General features: G+C 42.4%; 2 protein-coding genes across 4 annotated transcripts in view; one reads left to right on the top strand and one right to left on the bottom strand.

Moving 5' to 3' along the window:
* LOC123032030 (epoxide hydrolase 1-like) overlaps positions 1–18398 on the bottom strand; it is a 47532-nt gene that overhangs the window by 569 nt on the left and 28565 nt on the right. The window contains exons 1-9 of one of the 3 annotated variants that reach the window (XM_044447682.1): positions 14291–14356; positions 11639–11767; positions 8442–8652; positions 6763–6943; positions 6394–6624; positions 6160–6289; positions 5168–5382; positions 2910–3018; positions 1772–1897 (exon numbers count right to left, since the gene is read on the bottom strand). In XM_044447682.1, coding sequence (XP_044303617.1) covers positions 1772–1897; positions 2910–3018; positions 5168–5382; positions 6160–6289; positions 6394–6624; positions 6763–6943; positions 8442–8652; positions 11639–11667 — 1232 coding nt within the window. In that variant the 5' untranslated portion in view covers positions 11668–11767; positions 14291–14356. Of the gene's footprint in view, positions 1–1771; positions 1898–2909; positions 3019–5167; positions 5383–6159; positions 6290–6393; positions 6625–6762; positions 6944–8441; positions 8653–11638; positions 11768–14278; positions 14357–18398 lie in introns of those variants that run through there. The other 2 variants (XM_044447852.1, XM_044447766.1) reach the window with 2 other exon arrangements.
* LOC123032212 (MAD2L1 binding protein) overlaps positions 1–18398 on the top strand; it is a 40423-nt gene that overhangs the window by 8635 nt on the left and 13390 nt on the right. The gene's annotated exons all lie outside the window — the stretch shown is intronic.

Here is an 18398-nt window from a genome sequence, read left to right as displayed (position 1 = left end):
CAGGCCAGTCATCTTGTTGACCAGTGTGAAAGTCCAAAATCTGTATCATCAAACTCATGTTATACTGGCAACCATGCAGACTTGAACGTTGTTCTGTTAAAAAATACAGACAAACTGCAAGAGTTGGCTGTGAACCTCTCACCCCTATTTTATAGCAAAGATGGACTTAATTAGGTCTTTTCAACAAATTGGGAGAAAAACCCTCCATGGGCTTTGAAGTCTTACTGTGAAGCATCTTAAGGGTACAATCCAGTAAGCTCCCTTTAGGCATGCACATAAGATTCCACTTTGGAATCTTGATTATGGTCTTGGGATTTAAATTTCTAATTTCAACAGTTCAGATATAACTTGTTTTCAAAAAAAATACTATTGTTTTAGCTATGAAATCTAAAATATTCCAAGTACTAGAGAAAGCAAAATATTTTAGAGGCTACATCATTTGTTCTTTCATTATAACAATAGTATAAAAACTGGAGCATAGTCATATTCAGCATGGGCCGAATACATATAGAAGTGGAAGTATCTTAAAGTGCAAGCCTATGGATTACCTCTTGATATTTGTAAGCCTGTGAACTTGAGCCTTACAAGTATTCAGTGTAGAGTGGAAGGAGTGGTGGAGGCAACATTTGCCTCCCTGCACCTTCTGCTCTGAAGTTGAAGAAGTTTGGAGGGGGAGTGAAGGAGTCCGGTGTGCTGCCAGGATACAAGGTAGTCTCCTTCTCCTTCCTGTCTTATTACATTCTCTGTGAGACCAATTTTCTAACCCTTGAGAAACAGTTGTCACAAGATGGAGATCAGAGTAAGGTCACATCTCAGCTTTGGGAAGTATCATATCCTTCCCCCCACAATGTTGTCTAGAAAGTCATAGGATCCCTATCTAAGACACCTTGCAGTCCAATTGCTTAACTTTGGTGATGTGGCTTTTGTGAGAAATGCTGAATTGAAATTTTATCCTATCCAAATTATATTAAATTGCATACAGTCATTGCATCAGAAAAATTTTCAGTGTGTATTAGAAAATCACTAGAAACATATCTAATTTATCATGCTTATTAAATACATGAAAAATAACATAGCTAAAATACCTCAGGTTAATATTTTGTCTCAATACAACATAAGTATTTTACCTGAAATATGTGTTGGGGGTAATTAAAGCTCACAATATGATTTATGTGTTGTATGATGTCTGCATTTTTACTGGAACGGTTATAAATGTTTAGATATAGCAGTATGTACTTCCTTTGCATTGTTTAAATGTAAGAGAGTAATATAGGCACTGAACACTGCTGACACACTAATTTCTTCTTCCCTATCTTAGTATTCTTTAGATATGTTGGCATACACCTTTAGCATCCTTCAGTTAGCATGGCATACTCAAAGTTGCTGTCCAACAGATCTGGAGGACATCAGATTGGGGAAGGATTGTACTGATTAATTTTAGAACCCAAAGGACTTCGTATGATATGCCAATGACCTCTCATGTATTTCAACTGATTTCTCTTCCACTGTGTTGTTGGGACACCTTCAGTTGCTATTTATTAGTTCCATTTCACATTGAGACGTAATGTGTTTCAGTAACATATGATCTTTCACTTATGTGTTAGGGATAATCAGGTGAAAAACAATCACAACTTTGAAACTGCCAAGTTTCCCTAATATCATATTTGCAAATGCTATCCATCTATTTTTACTAATGAGTTTAGGAGATTGCAAACTTTTCTGCCAGATATTAGTGCTCATCTTAAAATGGTTTCTGGAATTTTTTCCTTACCTGGCATCAGGAAGAGTATTTGGATTCTGGGATAAATTCTCCTTATAAAAGCGCATTGATGGCACAATAGAGGAAGTCACCCAGTAAATCATGACATTGGTTAAAAGGTCATCCAGAGAGTATTTCCTGAATAGGGGAATTAAAAGGAAAGAATTGCTATAACTTTGGTAGCAAACCACATTTTGGCCCTTCCATACAGGTTAGAATGAATGATTGAACAGCTACCTTGTGGGAGGTATTAGATCAGGGTAAGCAATGGGAAGTCTGGTCACCCTTCTTGGTTCTCTGGCTATGGGGCAGCATACAAATGGGATAGATAAATAAGGAGTCCTAGCCATGTCATTGTTTTTATTAATATTTGTTCTTATTGGCAGTTGGAATTTCAGTGAAATCTGTGTCTGTTCGTGCTTAAAGCTTTGGGTTCAAAGAAATTGTTTAGCATGTTGTGATTCAGACCCAGTATTGTGAACTGGGCTCCTCCTTTTGCGTAATAAAAGCCACAAGCCTTTCTTGCAAAACATCCTTTATTGACCAAAGCTTTTTCCAGATGCCCAAATATCCAGAAAGTATATCTGAGGATGCACAGAGTGGTTCATTGAATGGAATCTAGTATTTGCTTCTAGGAACTCTTGTTATGTGTATGTTTGGGCCCCATCCTTTTAGAAACAAGCATGCCTCCTCACTGCTCTATGGTCCTCTAATTGGGTCACCCTCCTCTGCCAACATCATGTCATGAAATCAAGAGCTATACCCACCTCATCTTGTCTCTGAGAAACTCCCCTGTTCCAAGTCTCCTCCTGTGAACTGTACATCTTAGTTATTCTCAAAAGCTGCCTGCACACCTGGGGAGTTTGGCCTTGAAATAAGTGCCTCTGCTTCTCTCATCTCAATGTCTGGAACTGGCCGTCATTCCAATGTCCCCTCCTGTTCTTCCTCTAAATTCCAATCAGCAGGTCTTGAGAATGTAGGCTAAGAGTAACTGTCTTTCTCATTCTCAACACCCAGCCTTTGGTTTATATTTGGTATTTCTGGTGGGTTACTTGTCCTTTGCCACGTCTCCCATTCCTGGCAGATTAATTGTCCTTTGCCACAATATATCCCTCCACTTTCCTAACATAAACTTTTTATAGATTCCTACCTTTCCAGGCCTCCATCATCCAGATTCAGGAATGAATTATCTGTCCAGGTGGAGAATTTCTCTAGTATATATGCTGCAAGCCCCACAGGGCTGTTATTCAATCCACATCCTAGGTCAGGAAAATTGTGTATTAGCTTTCATATCAGTCACTTGCACTGCCTTGGGATTGCTGGAGAAGACTTGTGCAGGGATTGAGGGATAATTAAGGCTTTGGTTTTCAGGCAAAATGATAATCTGCATGTCTCAAGTACAGAGGCCCAATTCTTCCCAGAGGCCATTGTGAAAATAAGGATTGTTACTGACTTATATATGGTGCACCCCATGTAAGTGATAAGTGAACTTACCCCAGTAAGTTTGTTACTTGGAGCATAACACATTCATCCAAATGCATTCTTCTTTAATTCAAACTCTTGTTCCATATAACAGTGCATGTATATTATCCAGATGTATCTTGTGAGTAGTAGTGTGATAATCATGTATCACCATGTTATCTGTTTTATATATGACTGGTAGATTTCACATGGCCTGCCTATGTTTACTCACCATCACTCCTACGAAAATGGTCTCCACAGTGCAATGACAACTGGGAAAGCAGCTAAGAAGATGCTTTAAGAAAGTTTTTAGGGAATCTAAGTGGTAGGATGACTGAAAGTAATAGGAAGAGGGGAACTGTGTATCCTTTTACTGCATAGTATCTGAAACTTGAAATCAATTTGTAATACATTGATTCATGCTTGCTACAAAGGAAAAGACTATTGTAGGGATTGGGCATAGAATACAGCCTTCAAAGGTCGTTGCCTCAGATTCAGAATCAGACTAGAAGAAGCAGCAGAAAAGAAATGTATAGCTGAAATGCCAAGGCCAACTGACCCAGAGATAAAGCAGGTAGCTGTAGAGAACCACACATTTTCAAGTTCTGCAGAAAACTTTGCTGAGCATTCAGAGATGGCTGGAGATAGATTAAATATCATGCGTCCCAAATGTATGGTATCAGATAAAATGGACAGACCAATTACAAAAGTGTCAGGCATTCTTGGCTATTGGCCCATAAGCAGCATGAACCACTGAAGGAGGAAACAGCACTTTTGGTTTGGGAGAGGGAAGAGGTATTTGATTTAGCATCAACTTTGTATCATTAAGCCACATTTCCCTAATAGCCAATATTCAAACTGCATGAATCTATGGTTATTGCCTGCTTCAATACACCAGTTAACACTGCTTCATGTACATGCATGTGTGTTTACATTCATTCTCTCTTCATGCAAGCATATAACTAGGAGGGCCTACTGTGTGAACCTGGTCTAAAGGTAGCTGTTTTTTCATCTCAATGACTACAATTGGGAGAGAAAGCGCTATGTATGTATTACCTGTACTTTTGTATTCACCTTGCAAAAATAAAATAATGCATTAATTAGGGCTGAAATAATAACATGTCAGATTTATATGACTATCACCTCACTAAGGAGATCTTGCTGCTGTGTGGGTGGGGGAATGTGACAACAACAGGCAGCAATGGTGGGGATGTTGCAAGCTGCTGCTGATTCTTACAGACGGGGTTGCCAAGTAGACAACCCTTCTCTGCCAAGACCCAAACCACCAGAATGCTCCTCCCACTCCTCTGGGTGGCATGGCAGCTGCTGGCAAGCCATGTTCTGCTCAGCCTGAGCATGACTCACCTGCACCACCACAACTGCCAGGTCCTTTGACTGGCTGCTGCAGCACAGGAAGCCTCTGACAGCGCTCTCAAAGTGCCACTTCGGGGTGGCTGTCATTAGTGCTTGCTTAAAGCCATTTGGCCAAAGTGGGAACCCTCATTTGCTACTCCTGCCGAGTGGCTCTGTAGCAGTTTGGCTTGCCTTCTTCCACACCCACCTCCACATTGTGTCATCTAGGTTCAGATGACAAGGCAAAGCTTTGTGGGGCAAACAAACTCTGTACTGTGCCATGGCTTATCAGGGTAGCTTATAAGCCAGACTTAAGGCATCTTGGCAAATCCATCCCAGGTTTGGACAAAACACTAAGCCAGTGTAGCTTTCAAGGTATTGTGACTTGGCATGTCTCATGAACCCAGTTAGTGTTTCACTTGATTCAAAGCTATGTGGCTACCCACAAACTGTTCCATGTATTAAATTAATTCATCCGCTCCCCCAGTTGTGTGGGATTATTGCCTGCACTTTCATTTCAGCTTGACTATCAGTATTATCCTTGATTTATAAAAGCAGGAACAAAGTGAAAGATGAGGGATTTAGTTGACAAACCTGCTGTGTCTGGTTTGGTGGCCTGGATGTGCAAGTATCCACTTTCTCGCAAGATAGTATACACGTGCTTCTTGAAATATGGGAATAAACGGCGTGCGTCTTCCCTGGTGAGGCCCACTAACCATGGCACGTAGGCTCCCAGTAGTAAAGACACCAAGCCACTCAAACCAATATTGCTTTCGAAGACCATGTTCAGGTGAAGCCCTTTTATGCGACTGAAATCAAGGAAAAGGCATGAAGATTGATCCTAAGCATGTTTGTTCAGAAATAAGTTACAGTGGATTCAGTGAGACTTCCTAGTAAGTGTGCTTAAATGGCAGCCTCAGAGTCAGAATCATTAAGAACAATAAAAAGAAGAAAACTGACACAGAAGATATATAATCATTGTGGGCACTGATAAGGATATATTGCTGCTATTTAATAGCAGTTGTAATAGAGATGCTAGCTGACATTTCTCAGTTGCTTCCCTTATGCTGCAATAGGAGCTAATCTGGAACAGCTAATTCGGGGGAGGGAGACTGATTAATGGGAATGGAATCTACTCCAGGTTTCTTTTTTTCAGTTATTTTTCTGAATCCAGTTTTATAAGAAGCACTCATTCTATTTATTAATCCTAATCTTTGGGATATAGCTATGTAATAGGATCTTTGATGGGAAAAGACTCTGTCTGGTTAGCTAAACTAGATTAATCTTTTGAAAATGGCTGCTGCCTTAACTTTGCATAGGGAAGACTTGCTTGCAAACTACAACCCACAGTTCAATAGTCCAACTAGGGTCAGAATCCCACAGTCCTAATAATATTGCACTAACAGAAACCATTGCTTGTGCAACCATAACTAGTTTCCTGCTACACTGTCAAGCGGCAGTTATGACTGTGATGGTGTTTATGACCGTGACAGTGTGTGCTTCTGTTCATGCTATGTCTTTACCACTAGTGGACAGATACCTCTGGATACTACCCAGAGACAGAGATCAAACCATCCACCACTCACTTTGGCAGCATCTGGGCCATGTTTGTGGTGATCCGTGAGCCCCAGTCTCCACCCTGTAGGTAATATTCCTGGAAGCCCAATCTCTGCATCAGCTTGTGAAAGATTCGAGCAGCAGCCAGTGTGTCAAAGCCTGTAATTTGAAAGACAGACGTGATTAAGACTGTATCTGTTAAGATTATATTAACAGTTAATTCAAAACCGGCCTAGAAACCTGTTGGTTCATTTGCCACTTGCCTTGCTTGTGTGGGGCCTCAGAGAAACCATAGCCAGGGATGGATGGGCAGATAACTTCAAACACCACATCTTCACCATGCAGTCCATGAGCAGCAGGATCTGTCAGCAGTGGGATGATCTTATAAAATTCATAGAAGGAGCCAGGCCAGCCATGAACCATCAGCAAAGGCCTGACTGCCTTTGCGTTTGAGCTAGGAGATGCTTTCACATGGATAAAGTGTACCTCAATTCCTGGAAGAAACAATAGATAAGTTAAAGTGGGAGTTGTCTCGGAGAAAGTTCCATGTGGAAAATGGGAAGATAGTTGATTGAAAGGATCAAGTCTGCTACAGGATTGACTAATGTGAGTTTTGAGAGGCAAAAATTCACCTTCAATAGTAGTTTTATAATGTGAGTACTGGTTGAGGATTTTGACTTGTTTCTGCCAGTCAAACTGGTTCCTCCAATAAGAAACCACTTTCTTCAGATAATTGGAGTTGAAACCATAGTTGAAGGCTGCCCCCTCCAGTGGTGGGGTGTAGCGGGCCAGATCAAGGCACAGGTGCAGATCCTGGAAAGAAGGAAAGGAGGTTTATTTCAGTTGTGAGCAATACTGCAACATGGGTCTGCAGTCTGTGGCCCATGGCCATATACAACCCTCTGCTAGTCCCTGTGCAGCCTGCCAAGGCCCAGCAACTTTCCCCAACATGGGAAAGAATGATCCTGAAGGGGATCACTGGGAGTGGCTTTAGACCTTTCTGATCAGGCTGAAGACTCCTCCTTCCTCAGCAACAGTGGGGAGTAAGGGATGGTTTAAACTTCTCTGTCCCAGCCCACCATGGTCCTTGTGAGGTGAAGAAAGGGTGCATGGATCTATTTCTGTATGCATGGAACCCCAACCTTTCACCAGGCCCTGCATGTGGCCCTTTGGCTCAAAAAGGTTGCCTTCCTTTGCTGTAATAAATATTTCAAAACCACATTGCTTTTCTACCATTCCCTTCACTCTGGGTGCACAGGAGGACGGGGAAGTGCAGCCCACCCTCTTGCCCTGGAGGCAAGAGTACGGACAGCAGTCAAAACCTGGGGGCATTTTTAAAATGGATTTAGACAGGGATAAAGGTTTTGTTTGTTTTGTACAGGAATAGATCAGCCATGATGTGTCCTTGCTCAGTAGCCCTCTGCCTCTCAAGCAAGAGATGCTTGCAGTGATGAGAAAGAGCATGGCAAGCAGTGCCAGCTGGGGGCAGCAAGTGAGCAGGTAGACCTGAAGGGAGGGAGGCCACTGAGGAGGTCTTGTCCCAGGGCCCTCAGAAACCAGGAGCTAGCACTGCCTTTTCCCTTTGCTGCCATATATTACATATATATACATATGTATATATATGTATATATTATGTATAATATATAATACATATATTACAGCTTGTAAGGAAAATGAAACGCACCAATCAGATACATTCTTCTATATTTTATTAATAAATAGCTCTGCCTACAACAGCCAGAGGCATCTCTTGGAAACTGGATTAACTCTGACTCAGGTACAATGCATCATCTTTCTAAGAAATAAAGAAGCTGCAAGTAATATAGTAATATACGAACTGTGCTGTTCCTGAAAGATATCATTACTTGGCCAAGCTGAGCCAGTGGGATCAGCACTGGACGAACGTACGAGCTGTGTATAAGGGCTCAAGGATGGCACTACATTAGCCACTCTACCTCTGAGCACCTGTGCCCGGAAGCAGTTCTTTGTTTTGTTACTTCCTGTTCAATTTCCTGTATTTGGTTGGTTGTTCACCTGAGGAGATTTGCTTCGCAGCTGCTTACTAAACTTTGAGTTGCCCAGTAGAGTTGGATGGATCTGGGATTCACTGCTAGGGACTTGCTGTGTGCCTTCATCACTACTTTCTCAGCTTTTGTTCTTGCTCCACAAACTTGTAATGTATGCATGATATGCCAGCTTAAACAGAACAGCAACTGTACTTTTAAAATGTGAGGTAAATGATAAATGGCAGTGTGAGTTACTCTGTTCACATGTCTATCCTGTATTCCTCAGCCCAATTATCTACCAGTACCTGGATTTCCTTCTCAGATGTTTGCACTTGGAAGGGTCGAATTTCTTCATCTTCTTTGTCTCTTGTTGGTCTCTCACCTGGGCCCCACCATCCTTCTCCCATTTCTAAAGTCTTCATTCTGTGCCTGGACAAAAGCCAGTAAACCAGGAGGACTCCACCTCCTAAAGTGCAGGAAGTGGCAATCATATTTATTTGGGGTGTGTCATAAGACCTAGAAAAGCATCAAAGAAACTGTGAGGCAGATGTTGAGACAAACTGTACATACAGAAGAATGGCAAGCACTTGTAGTTGCTTCCACCATATATGATGGGCTTTCTCTGAAAATAACTCTTGGAATATAATTGGGTATTGGGCCTCTGGACAACTTACAAACAGAATACCCAATAAATACATATAAACCCATAATAATCCAGGACTGAGCATAAAACATAATTAAAATATTTAAACATTAAAATTATGGGAAAATAAAAAGCGCCAAAAGGCATAACTCTTTTGTTCTAGCTAAACTGATAGAACAAAAATGAACACATTGAAGCAGACCCCGGACTAGCATTATTGCCATTATTTAGAGGACAAGTGGGACAAAATGTTAAATAATTGTTGACAAATGTATTCAAAGCAGTAAGATTAATAATAGTAAGAAATTGGAAAATAAAAGGTGATTATCAAATAGATGACTGGTATAAAGAAGTTTGGAATATAGCTATTAACGATAATTTAACTTGCAATATTAAATGAAAAAAGGTTTGATAAGTAAAAATAATTTTGAAAATATTTGAGTATGTCTTAAATAAGAATTTCAGTCTGCGTTATTAGGATGAATGCTGTCGCTTAGAAATATTGAAGGAGGGGAAACAGAAGGAGTAAAAAGTATTGATTGTGTGTTTGGATATATGAGTGTATGTAGGCAAGTTTCATCTCAGAGTGATTATTTATTCTATTGCCACACACATTTTAAACTGAGAGACCCAGGCTATAAGCCATGAAGTATTTAAAATTATGAATTATTTTTAAAACATGGATGGCCTTTGTTTGGCACTGAAAAGAACGGGCAGATTTGCATGTCATGCTGTCAACCCGTAGTGCTCCCAACAGATAGTTAGGCTCAGGATAGGCTGTTCTCCTCCACCTCCTCCATCACTGGCCCTCCAGTGGCCCTGGCACATATCCTTGCATCCTTCATGGCAGAACACCTGTTGTCTCCCCCTCTGTGCTCCAGTTGATAGCACTTCTAGTTTGCCATCATTTTTACTTTTAGGAGCCTCAAAAATACACAATTGGGATTGTACTTTCTCCAGTCCCTGAAAAGTTTGCTTTCAAAAAATGGTAACAGTCCTCTGCAAGTTCACACTTATGGCAACCTGATACATGTCTCCTTCCTCTGTCAATTTCCTTGTCTGTTTCAGCTGTCAAAAGGAGGACATGGTGAGACTGCACAGATTTTGTGCAGAGTTGCCAGGGACCAAGTGCCTAACTGTCAGCTGAAAAGCACTGTGAGGCTACTGAGTTCAGAGGGAAGAAGTAGATGTGCATTATGGCAACTGGTGGCAGCTGGACAACTCTAAAGGGCAGGGTGATGCTCCAAAGATCCAGGGCCCATGTGTGCGAGGGCAGATGGCTTTCCAGAGATTTGGGACTCCAAATGAAAGATTCAGCCTCCAGACCAAATAGGCTACTCCCTGCCAAGCCTCTGGTTATGTTTGTCTTCTAAGGTTTACAGTGAGCATTTTGTAGAAGCTGAGAGGATTTTGCGGTTCAGTTACTGGAGAGTATGTTGGTTGTCCTTTGTGTATCTTAGAATAGTAGAGTTGGAAGGAGCCTACAAGTCCACCCCCTGCTCAGTGCAGGACACCAAGTAAACCATCCTTCTCAGATGACTGTCCAATTGCATCCTGAATGCCTCCAGTGTGGGGAAGCCCATGACCTCCCTGGGTAATTGGTTCATTGCCCTCATCCAATAGATGTTTAATTTGCATGTAACTGCAAATTGCAATAGATAAGTGAACTAGACAGGGAAAGAAATATGTTTTTAGTGACAAAAGAAAATAGTTCTGGAAATATGTGAAATCCTTTGGAAGAAACGGCTATCTTATACTTCAGTTATACTGAAAATACCTTTACTGAGTCTCTGAAAACCAAAGAGGAATTATACCTTTTTAAACCTTTGCTCTCCTTCCGATCTGCAATTGCACTGGATGTTGGCCTGGTATGTACTTTTGGACTGTGTATGTCTCTTTCGCAAATAATTAATGGAAAGGCTGTCCTTTGCTCTAGACGCAGCAGCCGCAAAAGGATCAACAGAGAAATAATCTCCATTCCCATCCAGGCTTTTAGGGAAATAACAGCAACATTCTGTTTTCTCTGGTGCTTTTGACATGTTCAAAATGCTTCACAGAAATTATTTTCTTGTAATCTTTACAATGACCTAGTAAGTTAGGTCAGTTTTATTGTCCCCATATTGCAAATGGGGGCTGCCACAGAAAGATGGTGACTTAGCTAAGGCCATTTCAAGTGTTCAAAGCAGAAGAAGCTTTATCTGAAACCCCAAATCTTGGAATATTTGGATTAGGGAGCGGGGCTTGCAAACTACACCTAGATTACAGAAGATCAGGAACCATACACACAAACGTCCCCAGCATTCAAGAGAGGCAGACTGGCTTATGCAATAGTTAGTCCAATGTGTGGGCAGTGCATTAAAAAACCTAAAGCATCTTCCTCCTTAGAGGCCTTCTCTGGGTAAGATTTGGAATTTGTTCAGCACCAAACAGCTTCAGAAATGCTCATTTGCTTCAAGCAGGATCACGACAGTGATTTTACCTTTGCAGCCCTCCCTCCCTCAGCAGAATGCTAAGATTCTTCCACACAGTTCTTCAATTAGTATAACCTTACTTCCCTCTCCTCTCAACACATGCCGACTGAAAACAACAAAACGGCCTCTTTTTGATGCATGTTTATATAAGGAATAGTCTGATCCATATGACTGAACTCAAATGGGTAGCCATTCCAGATTCACTGCTCCATAAGGAGAAGAGCTGGACCTTGTTTTTATCATGCTCCCCTATTTATATTTACCTGGTTTAGCTGCCCTGTTTTCAAAACTGTCTTTTCAGCAGTTATGATTTTCCAAGCAGATTCCAGCCAAACCCCAACTTTAATCAACTTCTCTGGAAACTTGCCTGCCGCATCTTTACACTCACCGGACATTCTGTAGGATCTGCTGCCACATGTCTGCAACAGGGTCCAGCAAATAAGAATTCAGCTTGGTACAATGTTACTGCTGCGTGAAAACAATCTCAGCTACTTTTGGTTTCCACTTTTCCTCTGTGCTGTAAGTGAGAGTATACAGAAGATCACACAGTTTCCTGGCGCCACCTGGTGTCTAAAGTCTTCTATTACAGCTTATGATGATATAACTTGATTAAAATACCTTCAGTTTCTGAAAGAACGTTGGGTGAATCATACTTGGAATAGGGGGTATCCACTTTACTCATTCAGTGCTCTTTGTATGTGAGGTTTCACTGTGATCCCTTCACAAAATACCCAAACCCTGCTTACAGAAGTATCCGAAGGTCTTGTCACTTTTGAGAATGGCATGGCAGTGATTTCTATAGACAGACCTATCCTACAAATTTCATTTGGTTTTAATAGACAAATTACTCTCCTCAGGAAACATCAGGGGATGTGGTTTTCTGAGCAGTGCAAGTGTATTACCCTGAGCCCTGGCTATGGGTGAGGTGCGTCTCTTGATTTCTAGGAAATGATATACCACTTCCAGGTTTGGACACTGGTCCAATTTAATGTCTTGGTGACAATTAAAACAGCTTTATGTCCTGCGACAATAAAAAAAGTTTATTGTTCTGCAACACACCAAACACTAGCTATGTTTCAAGGTTTTACAGTGCACAACTGGATAGTATGCAAGGGAACCCCCAATCAGCTGGAAGGATGGACAGGCAGAAGGGGGTTACCTCGAAAAGTCCAAACAAGAGCACGCAAAAGAAGATGTACTTACGTAGGTTGCATGATTCAGAGCATGGTACATGCATACAACATTCTAGATTACATTATAATCATAATGTAGTATACTGATTACTTATGCAGGCGCTAATAACTACAATGCATAATGAGTATCTCTGCCTGGCCTACCAAGGTCTCTTCCCTGCTTGAAGGTGCCAAGTGATAGCACAGTCCTGCAAACAGAAGCCATTGTACTATGCTGATAAGGAGTATGGTCAAGGGAGGACACACAGCAGTGTGTGTGCGTGCATCCGTGCATACTCCTTTGATTTATCTCTTGTAAGAAATTCCCCTGGTGGGAAGACTGGCAGAGGTGGCTAGGAAGATAATAACTAAAGCTCTATTGTTTTATCGACATAAACAAGATAGCTAAAGTCCACTTATGCCAAGGAAGGCCTATATTTTAAAATACCAGAGGCCCAGGTCTAGATTTTCTGGTTTGCGCATGCCACAGCAAGAAATCTCTAACAGTGGTTATCCTCATCAGATTAAAATTCTCACACTGGGGGACACCATGACAGCTTACTTGGTATAAAAACTAACAGAGATCTTGGGGGGGTCCTTAGAATCATTTCGAAAGGATCCTGCAGCTGTCTAGTTCAGAATCTTTGACACATCGTCTCCCCATAGCTTCTTCCAATGAAGAAGAAACTCCCTGTCACAAGTCAGCCTGTTCTATGGGCAAATATCCTGATGTTTAGCCAAAATCTGCTTCCTTGCAGCTTCCAGCCATTCGTCTTAGTTCTGCCTCTGCAGCAGTATTCTGCTCCACTTGCTGAGATTCTGTGCTTCAGATATTTGAACAGTGCTATTACGTGTCCCCTTAAGCTTCTATTCTCTGGGCTAAACATATCCAGCTTTTCAGGTTTCCTCAAATGACATGGTTTCCAGAGCCCTCATCATCCTGGCTGCTCTGGACAAGTTTTTCAGTATTTTTCTTTAAAAATGCTGCCCAGGAATGAACCCATGTTCCAAATACAGTGCAACTAATCCAGAATACAGAGGAATAATTTTTCCATTTAACATAGCCAATTGCATTAATATTGTTATCAGCCACATCACACTGCTGCCTCAGTCTGTCACCCACAAAGCCACCTAGGTCTTTTCCAGACAAACTACTGCTCACCCAGGTCTCTGTGATCCTATACATGTGCCTTTGATTTCAGGTGTACCTAAATGTAAGGCTTTATATTTATCACTATTGAATTTCATCTTGTTCATGGTTCTGGTCTTCCAAGGTCTTTTTCAACCTTGATTCTGTCTTCTCTGGTGTGGTTATCACCTCCAAACTTTGTGTCATATGTAGATTTGACAAGCCAATCCCTTCACACCCCCATCCAGGTCATTTATAAAAACTGTCGAACAGCAGAGGACAGATCCCTGCAAAATGCCACTCTCGGACAGGCATTCCTCAGGAAAGAAGACAAACATGGTCTACATCCCAGGACTACTGGAATAACTCCTACAGGTGGTCATGACATTCCCAATGTTCTTGCCATTTCCCTGGACTCCCTGCCCCATGTTCTCTGCAGAGCTCTCGTTTGCTCCCTGGAGTGGCTCAATCCCACAAAACAGAAAGCTTTGCTGCTGCGAAGCTGTCCTTTTACCCTCCTGTGGCTCCACCCACAAGGCTCTTCTAGCTCTAGGCTAAAGCAAATGACTCAGCAGGTGAGCTCCATCCAGGTTTTTAAAGGCAATTTGAAAATAGCAACCATTATAATCACAGGTGAGTGGGCTGACTCAGCAGCCAACTGAAAGGAGAGAACAAAATCCCAACCTGGAGAGAGAAAGAGACTTCAAACAAGCCACATGCTCTAAACCTGTATTCCTACCCTGTCCTTGCCACTTGCAGCAGGCCCCTGCCGAGGTCTCTGTTTGCTCACACGCTTCCACTCAGCTCCAGGAAATGGAGAGCTTGGCTGCAAGTGCAGAGGTCACCTTCTCTCACTAGCCACACCTGCAGAGAGTGGCTCCACCCACAGACCCCGTTTGTAGCACAGCAGCACAAATCCAAGGACTCAGTGACCAAAGATCCATTACCAGAATGCAAAGAGAAGAAACAGGCTGGAAAGAACCACCGGCTGTATAGCAGGCTGAGATAACTCTGCAGCCTAAGCAAAAAGAAAAAGTCTGGGTTTGCATGACATGACAGCCCATCATGAGTGACAAGCCATGTGGGGCTGTCACGCTGTGTGAAGGTGGACTGCTTCCCAAACCTGGGCAACAGACTCCCTCATTGGTCCTGGATTGTGACCACTGAGCCACTTGGCATGAGTGGCAAACCTTCCCTGCTGGTTTGGCTGAGCTTGCCTGAGTCACTGCCCGTGCCACCTGCCCCAGTGAAGCCCAAGCAGCATGGTGGAGTGACTGGCACTGGCTCAGTGTCCCCCATCATGACCATGTACCTGTTTTACTTGCCACAGCTTCTGTTCTCCCCGCTTCCCCCCCCACCCGAGATTACTGCTTGTGATGTCCAAGATGCCAGTCAGTGATAGCCATTCTGAAGTTCCCACTTTAGAGGGGTGCCACTTGGTTTGCTACCATTTTTTAAAAAGTGCCTCTATCATACACACATTTTTGTATTAGTATTTTTGTCAAAGTATGCCAATAAAACTGGTTGCTCCGTCAGGGAAAGTTTGTTTAAATAAACTGGTTTTCAGCAAGTGCTATAGCAGACAAAACATGGGTGTCTAACCGTAGGACCAGAGGCTTTGGTGGTCAGCCAGGATCTCCTGCTATGGGGAGGACATCAGCCACTGCTACGATGCACTCCTCAGCCCTGGATCCTTAGTGTGCTGCGGAAAGTGCATGCACAGGTGAGGCAGCAAGGTTTAAAGTAAATGCCAGCCACTGAAATGGGTGGATTTTTCTCCTGTAGAATCTGGACATCACATTTAATTCAAATTTGCATTATATTCAAAAGTCAGATTTTACCCAGATAAAGCAGTCTTTGGAGATCCTAGAGCAGGGACTAGCCAGCACAGCCAATGGTAAGGGCTGATGGGTGCTGTAGGTCAAAACAACTGGAGATCCATCAGCTGCTCAACCCTGAGCTAGAACTTCTACAAAAGGCAGGGTAAAACAGAGCCCTGTGAATAGGCCCAATGCAAGTTATCACTGGATCCAGTTTTCCCTGGGACACAGTCTCTATGCTTTGGACTCAGCTTTATTTAAGGTTCCTTAACACGCATGCACAGGTTTTATGTAGAATTCAGTAACAGAGCAATACATTTTTGTTATGGTGCGGCCTCTAGTGGTCAAACTTTAGAACTGTTTTTGCTGAATTTATTTATTGCAGCTGGCACTTGTAAGCAGATGTCTTGGCTATCCTAGAAGATGCCATGACAACTTCTCCCTAACCTGGTTACCACTTCTGCAGGATTTCTTTCAGCACATTCCTGTTAGCCTCACCTTATTTCCTATCAGGGTCTGTGTGTTTTCTCACAGGTCAAGCCAGGACTATAGAATTTGCTTTTTAAATTGCCTGTGACAAGCCTTTGCCCAGTTAGTCTGAAATTTGTCAGATCTGATGCCGTTTGAAGAAAATAGAAGACGTGCAAAATTCATGCCATTTGGGTGGGGAACAACAAAGCTGCAGGCAGCAAACAACCACTTACTTCAATTAGAAAAGGTTGCTTTGGCTTTCTTGATGACAGTATTATTATTAGATTTTTATTTATTTCATTTATTAAAACCCTCTGGACTATTAACAAAAATTCTTAAAACAAGAGGAAATAAAACTAAAACAGAATAAGAGCATCTAAGTGGCCATTCTGTGCAGGTTATCATGAGAAAACAAAAGCTATATGCATACACTTTTCCGAGCAGCTGGCTGAGACTTTGCCAGTTTTCCAGATACTGATAGAGAGGATACTTCCAGGGGGACTAGTTCCTCAGTGGCTATCACAGAATATGTAAAAGGCAACAACTGGACCAGGTTCAGTGACACTGAAGCACTGGGCAGAAGGCATTTTACACCAGCCTTCATCAATAGGGTGCCCTCCAGATGTTATAGACTATAAGCCTCATCGGCCCTTATCATGAGCTATGCTGGCTACACAGTGCTCTAGAGATCTGGTGCAGGACAGGGGACCCAGAAGATCTAGGTTCTAGTTCCCACTTGGCCATGTAGCAAACTGGGTGACTTTGGGCCAGTTACTTACTCTCAACCCAGCCTACCTCACAAGGTTGTTGTAAGTTTTAAACAATGGAGGATTATGTAAGCCACCTTGGGTACCTTGCAAGAGAGAAAAGGGTGAGATATAAATAATAATAGAACTTCCATCAGCATCAGTCAACAGTCATGTTGGCTGTGGCTGATGGTAACTGCAGTCCATCTGGAGAGCACCACATTAGGAAATGCTGTTAAACATCACTGACCTCCCCAGTGCTTTCATGAGTCACCACTGCCATTATTTTCTTTAAAAATTGATTATTCAAACATTAGCCCTCTCTCCCCAGGGCCTTGTTTCTAATAGATTCAAGCTAGATTATTTTGTGATTTTTCCATTTCCTTGATCCATATGTCAACAGATTTTACAGTACTTTAGGTACTGCAGAATTATATGGCTATCAAAGCCACTTTTCTGTTATGTGATTAAAAATGATGGCCACAAAAGTAGACTGTGGAGAAAAAACCTACAAAAGTAAAACTTATTTCAATCTGGCCCTAATTTTCTGTAAATGCCCATAACATGAGGTTTGTTGGAAGTAGTTGGGAAGTATGCCAACTACTTATTTGCATGGTTCTGGCAGATTTGTAACTAATACACAAACATTTGAAGACATCTGATAATTTACATTATGACACCTAGGTTTTACCAAAAAATAAATTCCATGTGTGCCATTGGCCCCGGGTTTCTGGACACCCTGGTGCAAATTTACCTTCCCTCTTGCTCCACTTACAGAAACTCTGGGAACTAAGGGACAGGATAGTGGCTAAGAAGTGCTTCTGGAACACAGATATGAGATGGATTGAGTTCATAAAGGAAGCCACAGCCTTGAACTTAGAAGAGTTGAGCAAGGCTGTTATGCATAGGACATTCTGGAGGACTTTCATTTATAGGGTCACCATAAGTTGGAGACAACTTGAGGGCACAAGACAACAAAAACTTTGTTGTCTGGTTTGCCACCATGGCCAACCAGATGCCAATGAGAAGTCCACAAGCTGGACATGAGCACAAAACCCCTCACCTGCTCTTGTAACCTTGTTGTTGTTAGTTGTGAAGTCGCATCTGACCCATTGCGACCCCATGGACAACATTCACCCAGTCCTTCCTGTCCTCCACCATCCTCCGGAGTCCACTTAAGCTCATGCCGACTGCTTCAGTGACTCCATCTAGCCACCTCATCCTCTACCATCTCCTCCTTTTCCTGTCAATTGTTCCCAGCATTAGGCTCTTCTCCAGGGAGTCCTTCCTTCTCATTAGGTGGCCAAAGTATTTGAGTTTCATCTTCACTATCAGGCCTTCTAAAGAGCAGTCAGGGTTGATCTCCTCTAAGACTGACTGGTTTGACTGCCTTACGGTCCAAGGGACTCGCAGGAGTCTCCTCCAGCACCACAATTCAAAGGACTCAGTTCTTCGGCGCTCAGCCTTCCTTATGGTCCAGCTTTCAAAGCCATGCATTGCAACTGGAAAAACCATAGCCTTGACTATATGCACTTTTGTCAGCATCTTGTAACCTAGCAACTGGTATTCAGAGGCACATTGTTTCTGTTCCAGGATATAGCATATATCCAATATTAGTCCAACTTGGAGTAGACCCATCAAAATGAATGGAGCCTAAGTGAGGCTAATCCACAGAATACAAGTGGGGCCTATTACCATCAAGTCCATTGCACAAGAGGCACCCACTGCTTGCACAATGGAGATTTAGCACTGCCATGGGCAAGCCCTGAAATGAGCATGAATGCTAGTTTCTGGAAAAGGGCAGTTTGGT

This window comes from Varanus komodoensis, unplaced genomic scaffold (genome assembly GCF_004798865.1).
Source record: "Varanus komodoensis strain SLA01 unplaced genomic scaffold, ASM479886v1 scaffold1, whole genome shotgun sequence".
Classification (NCBI taxonomy): domain Eukaryota; kingdom Metazoa; phylum Chordata; class Lepidosauria; order Squamata; family Varanidae; genus Varanus; species Varanus komodoensis.
The sequence above is the reverse complement of the archived record's forward strand: the minus strand, read 5'-3'. Positions and strand labels throughout refer to the sequence as shown.